We start from the raw sequence: 8,944 nt of genomic DNA, 5'->3' as shown, positions 1-8,944 counted from the left end.
CCCAACCCCCCCTGAAGGATTATACCCCCCTAACACCCCTGAAGGATCACTTGCGCCCTCCATCTCCCCCCGAAGGATGACTCCCCCCAATCCCCTCTGAAGGATCACTCCCCCCCCGATCCCCCATCCCCACCTAAAGAATCACTCCTCCCACCCCATCCCCCCCCCCCGAAGGATCACTTCCCCCCCCTCCCACTCCCCTGAAGGATCATTCCTCCCCCCCCCACCCCCGAAGGATCACTTCCCCTCCCCCCCACACACAATCCCCTAAAGGTTCAGTTCCCCCCTAACCCCTTGAAGGACCACTCCCCCTCCCAACCCCCCCCGAAGGATCACTCTTCCCACCCCTCCCCGAAGAATCACTCCACCCCCCACACCCCCTTGAAGTATCACTCCCACCCCCCCCCCATCCCACCTAAAGGGTGGCACGGTGGCACAGTGGTTAGCACTGCTGCCTCACAGCGCCAGGGACCTGGGTTCAATTCCCGCCTCAGGCGACTGACTGTGTGGAGTTTGCACATTCTCCCCGTGTCTGCGTGGGTTTCCTCCGTTTGCTCCGGTTTCCTCCCACAGTCCAAAGATGTGAGGGTCAGGTGAATTGGCCACGATAAATTGCCTGTAGTGTTAGGTAAGGGGTATATGTAGGGGTATGGGTGGATTGCGCTTCGGCGGGTCGGTGTGGACTTGTTGGGCCGAAGGGCCTGTTTCCACTACTGTAAGTAATCTAAAGGATCACTCCCCTCCCAAACCCCCCTGAAGGATCACTCCTCACCCCTTCCCTCCCCCCCCCGAAGGATTACTCCCCAACCCCCTGAAGGATTATTCCCCCAACACTCCTGAAGGATCAAACGCCTGCCACCCATTCCCCCCCGAAGGATCACTCTTTCCCCCCCCCCATTCCCCCCTGAAAAATCACCCACCCCCACCCCCTGAAGGATCACTTCCCCCCCCTTCCCCCCGAAGCATCACCTCCACGCCCCCCCATCCCACCTGAAGGATCACTTCCCCGCCCCCCCCACCCATCCCCCCCTGAAGTATCATTCCCAATCCCCCCAACCCCCCTGAAGGATCACTCCCCTCCCAACCCCCCCTTGAAGGATCATTCCCCCCCCATTCCCCCTGAAGTATCACTCCCCCACCCCCCCCATCCCCCTAAAGAATCACTCTTCCTCCCCCATCCCCCCTGAAGGATCACTTCCCCCCACCATTCCCCCTGACGGAACAACCTCATCCCCCCTGGAGGATCACTCCCCTACTGAGGTTCTCCCCCCCCCATTGAATACACATTGGCAAATGGTGAAAGACACTCTAAAGTTGAACTGTTGCCAGTAGTGAGATTTTCAGAAGAGGAAAGAAAACACTGGAAAACAGATTGGAATGGTGGAAAGTTTCTTAACAGTGAGACAGATATGAAAACAATTCAGATGAATAGGACTTGATTTAGTTTTGCTTCTTTTAAGTGATTCACATTAGCAGCAAAGGCTTCTGACACTGTAGCTAATCTTTTGCTGTTGCTACAACAGAGTTGCATCCCTTCAACTAGGGCACATTGCTCTACAAAGTTATCATGATCTGAAATTGGATATATTATAAATTCTAATGATTCTTAAAAATATTCGTTTTTAAGATATGACTCAGGTGATTCCCTTCTTAAGACACATACTGACATGGAATCAAGTTGCCATTCCTTCACTGTTGCATTCAATTCTGGTCTCCCTGCTTTTTGAAATATGTTGTTGAACTTGAAAGGGTTCAGGAAAGGTTACAAAGATGTTAATGGAAACGAAGGATTTGAACCATAGGGAGAGGCTGAATCGGATGGGGCTTTTTTTCCCTGGAGCGTCAGATGCAGAGGGGTGACCTTAGAGGGGTTATAAAATAATGGGGGGTATGGATAGGGTGATTGGCCGAGATCTTTATTCCAGGGTACAAGACTAAGGGTGCAGGTTTAAGGTGAGAGGGGAAAGATTTTAAAAGGATCTGAGGGGCAACCTTTTCATGCAGAGCGTGGTATGTCTATGGAATGAGCTGTCAGAGGAGGTGGTGCAGGCAGGTTTAATTATGTCATTTAAAAGACATCTGGAATTGATGCTCGAATAGGAAAGGTTTAGAGGGTTATAGGCCAAATACTAGCAAATGGGACTAGATCAATTTAGATTATCTGGGTCGGCATGGATGAGTTGGACTGGAGGGTCTATGACTATGCTGTATAACTCTGACTCTGACAACGTTTGTTAATACAACACCTCTGAAAGTTTGTGCCAATAATGTGATCTTCAGTCAGGATATGTGTGAATGATCTGAATGGTTAATTTTTAGTTTCACTAACAGTTTGCCATGTGTTGTAAGTTTGCTTACTGAGCTTGAAGATTTGTTTTCAGATATTTTGTCACCATCCGAGGTGACATCATCAGTGAGCCTCCGTTTGAAGTGCTGGTGTTCTGTCATGTTTTCTATTTGTGTCTTGGTCTGTTGTGATGGGTGATATCACTTCTGATTCTTTTTCTGACACGTTAGTCAATAGGGTCCAAATAAATGTGTTTGTTGATGGAGTTCTGCCAAGAATCCTGATATTTGTGATCCCGTGGGTGGGCCATTGAGTTGTCTGTAGGTCTTGTCATTGAAGGTGAAGTGGGTTGTGGGATATCCATCCTGGGATAGGCTAAACAAAGACACGCATGGGAATTCCTAGAGGCCAGGCGTTCAAACCCGAACTTCATCAACAAACACATCAATTTGGAACCTATTTATCAATCTATCAGAAAAAGAACCAAGAGTGATGTCGTCCACCACAACAGACCAAGACACATAAATAGCAAAGCGGGACAGAACACGACGCTTCAATGGAGGCTCACTGATGGTGTTACCTAGCATGGTGACAAAATGTCTGAAAACAAATCTTCCCCTCAGCGAGCTAACTTACAACCTGAACATCAATCTGAGCTACAAATCTTCTCAAAAATTGCAAGTTTGCCACATTTCCGATTTGCTTTATCAAAAAAATACAGTAGCAATTTTAAGGTGGGTAAAGTTGTACTTCTTCTGCCTGGTCTTTCACTGCCGGCTCTTTTGGTACTTGGTACTTTTCTAATACTGATTCTGCATTGCAAATTTGGAATAGTGACCAAAATATTATGAACAGTTGCTGTGTTTCTATTTTTTTTCTGACTGTCCTTTATCTCTTTGTCAGGTGAATGGTCACGTAATTTACTGTGTAAGCGCTAAACATGGAGTCACGACTCTTGGGCTCCTTGGATCGTAAATTTAGAGCTTTATCCCCATGTGATAGTTTGGAGAAAGGCAAGAGAATGAGGGCAGCACTGTTTGGTCTTGAAAAGAAGTTAAACGATTCTTTTGACTTCAGCAAAACATTTCCACGCTTAGCAAAGCCTGCACTGCGGAAGGTACCTCCAGGCACCCACTGGAACTTGGAATCTTTCACAGGTAACATTTTCCAATTGTTGTAGTGTGTGCTGGAAGAATTTTTCTGTTGGGAACGCTCAAACTTTAATTGCAATTTGCAACAATTGAGAAGAATTGAAATGTAGATTGACCCATTAATAAGTTTGCACCATTGCAGAATTCTGCTGTGGTACTGGATAGTGTTGTTTGCCTTCAAATTTAGGTGATGGATTACAATGAAGTTTCAGACTACATGGTAATCTTTGACCATATGTTTAGGTTTTAGTGCATTTTAACTGTTTAACCCAAAATCTTTTGAAGTTAGAAGGTGACCAAGTTTGGCTTGACCTTACTGATTATTCATTGCTTCCAACAGGAGAATCTCTGAACTCCTACAGTTATTCCTCTGTGGCCTCCCGAAACCTTCTCGTGACTGATCTCAGTGGTTCCATTTCTTGCCCTGGGCCTGGGTCAGCTTCTAATATATCAAGCAACTTTTGGAATCTTCTCGGAAGCGATGGCAATTCTACCCTACCTGCTGCCGTGCGCAACCCAAACAAAGCTATCCTTACAATTGATGGCCTGACTACAGAGGTATAAGATAGACCCTGATCTTTCAGCCTACTAGACACATTTGGCATATATTTACTACATATAGCTTGGAGAAACCAGTTTCAAACAAGTTAAGAAAATGTGGTTTGGGCTAGGGAATGGAAGAGGTAGAGCCACATTGTATTTGCAGAAGGTTAAATGTGCATAATCCTGAGGAGACTTTGTGTGGTTTTGTGAAAGTGGCAACACAGAAAAGGATCTAATGTTTACATTGTCAAGTTGTACTTTTCTGAGAGAGGATGGTATTGTTCAATGCTAACTTTTATCTTAGGATTTCTTAGGTATTTGGGCCAATTTATTCATAAAATACACTCGCAGGTGTGTTTAATGATGAAATTTCTGTCTTGCTACTTTGCTACTATCTAAAACAGCAAATTGTGCTTATTCTATCTTATTGGGCTAAATCCTGCACGTGCTCCTGGTATATTGTGGACATTCTAATTGAGATTCAAGTCAAATTCAAATCTTGTTTTCATGCTTTTTACAGCCTGAGCTGGGAATGCTTATTCCAATGTGCCATGTCTGAAATACTGTTAAGATTCACTTGCCTCAACTGAGTGATGTCCAGGTTACCATTGACCAGAAACTCAACTGGACTCACCATATAAATACAGTGACTGGAAGAGCAAGTTAGTGGCTTGGAATATTGTGACAAGAAAGTCACATACTGACTTGCCAAAGCCTGTCCACTGTCAATGAAGTGTAAGTCAGGAGTGTTGGAATGCTGTCCACTTGCCTGGATGAGTGTACTTTTAACAACACTCAAAAAGTTTGACACCGTCCAGGACAAAGCAGCTCACTTGATAGGCATTCAATCCACAAGCATCAATTCCCTACACCACCGTCACTCAATAGCAGCAGTGTCTACTATCTACAAGATGCACTGCTGAAATTTACAAAAGATCCTTGGACAGCACTTCCAAATCTGCAGCCACTTCTATCTGTAAGGAAAAGAGCAGCAGATACCTGGGAACACCAGCCCTGCAAGATGTTCTCCAAGCCACTGACTATGCTGACTTGAAAATATCTTACCATTTCTTCAGTGTTGCTGGTTCAAAATCCTAGAACTCCCTCCCTAAGGACTTTGTGGACCTACCTTCACCAAATGAACTACAGCAGTTCAAGAAGGTAGCCCTCGACCACCTTCTCAAGTGCAACTAGGGTTGGGCAATGAATGTTGACCAGTCAGTTATGCTCACATTCCACAAGTGAATTTTTAAAAAAAGTCTTCTACTGCCACCCAGTTTTTAAGCCAAGAAATGTTGTACTCTTCTTGATGACTGTACAACATTTCTTTCCTTTCCCTGCTATCTAACCCATTTTGTTCCCCATCTGTTTAGTTGACCTGTTAGAACAGTGGCCTGTTAGAACAATTGGAGCAAAAACTCCAATTATGTAGTCTTCTACATCTGTTTCACGAAATGATATGATGCCTTCGTGAAACACTGGTGATTTTCTATCTGACACTTCTTATCATTCTGATTTTGTTTGCTGTTTCTCTATGTTTCAACAGATATTAGTGGCCAATGACATGGCTTGTAAGCTGCTTTGTTACAGTAGCAAAGAGCTAATTGGTCAGAAGTTGTCGTTACTCGTGTCAAAGTCCAGTCATGAGCTGGAAGAGGTGCTGAATGAAGAACATCCAGAACTTGATGGACGAGTTGTGACTATCTCTGGAAAAGTGGTATGTGACCAAATCAGCACAATGAATGGATGTCTCTCCATGTTTCTGTTGTCTTGCTCTTGATGAGTTATTTGTGTTGAAGGTGCAAAGTTGGCTACTGTTATGAGATGGCAGTGGACCCTTCTGCTAATTAAACCAAACATACATAAAAGCTCACCTCGCCTCATAATCTGAAAGTATGAGTGTCAAAAATCTATCAACCCTGGCGTTAAAAATATTCAAAGACACTGCTTCCACCACCTTTTCAGGAAGAGATTTCCAAACACTCAAGGGCCTCAGAGAAAACATTTCACCTTCTCTCTGTTTCAAATGGCTGACGCCTGATTTTTAAAACATTGACCTCAGTTCCAGATTGTCCCACAAAAAGAAACCGCTTCTGTACCCTGTCAAGACCTTCTAGGACTTCGTGTATTTCAATTGTGTCCCCTCTCTCCTAAACTTTGTCAGAAACAAAGCCTGACCTGTCCAACCATTCCTCGTAAGCCAACTATTTGTGATCATCCATCCACCAGGGTACCAATTCCAGGGATTAGTCTAGCAAGTAATATCTGATCTCTCTCCAATAATACATTTATGTTATTCCTTGGATAATGTCACCGATACTGTGTGTAATATTTCAGATGCAGTCTTGCCAGTGCCTTGAATACCTGAAGCAATACCTCCATGCTTTTGTTTTCAATTCACCTTGCAATAAACAATAACATTATCTCAGCTTTCCTAATTATTAACTGTACTTGTGCAGTAGCTTTTTGTGATTCATATGTAATGAGATACAGGATCTCTCTATCCAATGCTCTGCAATCTCTCCTTATTTAAACAATATTTTAGATTCTTCCTGTCAAAATGGACAATCACACTTTCCCACATTATTCTCCATTTTTCATATCTTTGCCCACTCACTTTGTGCCCTCCTAATGTCCTCTTTCCAACCTACTTACCTATCTCTGTTTGTGTAACCTTCAATCTGTACTTCATCCTACAGACAAAAAACATTTTGCCATTGCTCTTTATTTAAATAATATACATTTTCCCACAATGTATGTTAAACCCAGTACTGAAGGAAGAGGATTAACATAAAATCAACCTGCATTTGCTCAGGATGGGAAGGGACAAGTGGAATGGCACTTTGAACTTTTATTGCACATTATTTTAGAAAGTCATTATCCAAGAGCAAGCTGCTGCTTCCTGGTATGTAACATAAAGAGACTCATTATTGGGATTCTCCCCACCAACTCAAACGACATAAACAAACAATTGTTTGCATTGTATCTTTTTAATAAACTCCCTTCCAGTTTTCTTGCCATGGCTTGTGTTCTTATTTATAGATTGACATTATTAGTAGCAGTGGAGTGGAGATCCCTGTATCAGTCTGGATGAAGCGCATGACTGGTGAAGACAGGCAGTGCTGTGTTGTGGTGATGGAACCTGTAGAGCGACTTACTGCCTCTGTCACATTCACAGGCAGTGTGAGTACATATGTGTAGTTGTTGTGTGCCTCAACGTGAAGTTGAACAACTTCATTTATGTAGCATTTTTTAATGTGGTAAAAATCCCAAAGCAATTCGCAGGCATCATCAAAGAAAGTTTGTCACCAAGTTAACATATGGAGATATTAGAGCAAGTGATTAAAATCTTGGTCAAAGAGGTTAGGTTTAAGGAATGTCTTTGGGAGGAAATACAGGTAGACTGAAATATTTTAGAAAGGAATTTTAAAATGGTAGTTGAAGTTAAGGGCACTGATTATTGGAACAGTTTAAATTCACCTGTAAGATATCATAATTGAGAGTAGAGATATTTTGGAGAATTGTAGGGCTGAAGGAACTCGTGGAGGGATTTCAAAATAAGAATTTCCAGACTCTTGTACTGTTATTGTCCATCCTGCCCTATGTATTCCATGTTATGGATGCTAAAATGCATGCCTGTTCCACACACACTTTGATTATTTCACGTTGACATTATTGTTTCTTTCTTTAGGGAAGAATTGTATCCTGTGATGCATCGTTTGCTTATCTCCATGGATACACATCTACAGATGAAATAATAGACTTTGCAATAACTGATCTTATTCCTTCAATAAAGATACCCTCATCTTGCACAAAGATACCAAAGGTTTGAGAATGCTGAATGTGGGTGTTGTAAAGTAAGACGAGAAGGATGGAAGGCTTCTAACAGCTTCCTTAAAATACAGGGAGGGGTGTACACATTAAGTACATGTTAACTTAAAGATGCATTTCTATTTATTGAAGCAGTGTTCTATGCAGTCTGTTTGGGCACCTTTGTTTACGTGGATGTCCCAAAGACTTTCAACAAGATGAACAGAGACTTCAAATATGAAAATTCATAATATTAAAGCTCACCTGTTGGGTTGAATAAGGATTTGTTTAGATTAGATTACCTACAGTATATCTGTACCTACAGAAGGTAGCAGATGGAGAAAAAGGATGCTGCGTATGTATCCTGATTGTTAGGATGCAGCTAATGTCTCCAGAGATCTGTACCATTGCTACAGCTTATCGTTGTATGAAGAAAATGACTTGTGTGACAGAAGAACATTAGATAGAAATTTCTGACAATGGCTTTAGATCAAACAATAAATTAGTATAGATTAGAACAGAGGATTGCAAATGGATACGAGTAGTTAGCTGAGTGCACAAGACTATAGGATGGAGTTCAGAAAGTGTAAATGAGTATAGCGATTTCAGGGTTCAAGCCCAGAAATTCCTCACAGCTGGTGGGACAGCTCCTAAAGCTCATAAAGGCCTTGTTTAAAGGACAAGAATTTAAAGCAGAAGGAACTATTACATTTATATTCAGCGGTGGGAGCACTGCATGCCCTTGAATGTGGAAAGTTCATTAAAAGACTTGATATGTTAATAGAGAAAAACTGTTTCAGTGCATGGGAACGTGACATTAACAAAGTTAGAAGATTTGGGGTGATTGCAGGAAGCACTTATCCACACAGCATTATGGATGTCTGGGGTTTTCTCAAGTTTGGTATTCAGTTGATAATTTCAAACAGAGTTAGGTTTTTGATAGGTAAGAGTATTGAGAGATATGGAACTAAGATGGAGAGATGGTGGTTAAGGTACAAACCAACTCTGCTCTAATTGAACAGTGGACTAGAGGACTTGAATGACCTTATCCTGTCTGACAATCCCTCCTGGATTTGCCCAATTTCCCTAAAATAGCAATGAAATGAAGACTCATTACAGTTGTATGATCTACAACTTGCTTGTGTTTACTGTG

General features: G+C 42.5%; 1 protein-coding gene across 1 annotated transcript in view; it reads left to right on the top strand.

Moving 5' to 3' along the window:
* Positions 1–554: 554 nt before the first annotated feature.
* Positions 555–8,944, top strand: part of pask (PAS domain containing serine/threonine kinase) — a 43,559-nt gene continuing 35,169 nt past the window's right edge. The window contains exons 1-6 of the mRNA XM_060833962.1: positions 555–715; positions 3,191–3,444; positions 3,779–3,996; positions 5,528–5,698; positions 7,024–7,164; positions 7,673–7,807. Of these exons, the coding sequence (XP_060689945.1) occupies positions 3,228–3,444; positions 3,779–3,996; positions 5,528–5,698; positions 7,024–7,164; positions 7,673–7,807 (882 nt within the window). The 5' untranslated portion in view covers positions 555–715; positions 3,191–3,227. The remainder of the gene's footprint in view (positions 716–3,190; positions 3,445–3,778; positions 3,997–5,527; positions 5,699–7,023; positions 7,165–7,672; positions 7,808–8,944) is intronic.

The sequence above is a fragment of the Hemiscyllium ocellatum genome, chromosome 13 (genome assembly GCF_020745735.1).
Source record: "Hemiscyllium ocellatum isolate sHemOce1 chromosome 13, sHemOce1.pat.X.cur, whole genome shotgun sequence".
Taxonomy (NCBI): Eukaryota; Metazoa; Chordata; class Chondrichthyes; order Orectolobiformes; family Hemiscylliidae; genus Hemiscyllium; species Hemiscyllium ocellatum.
This window is presented reverse-complemented; position numbering and strand designations above follow the sequence as displayed.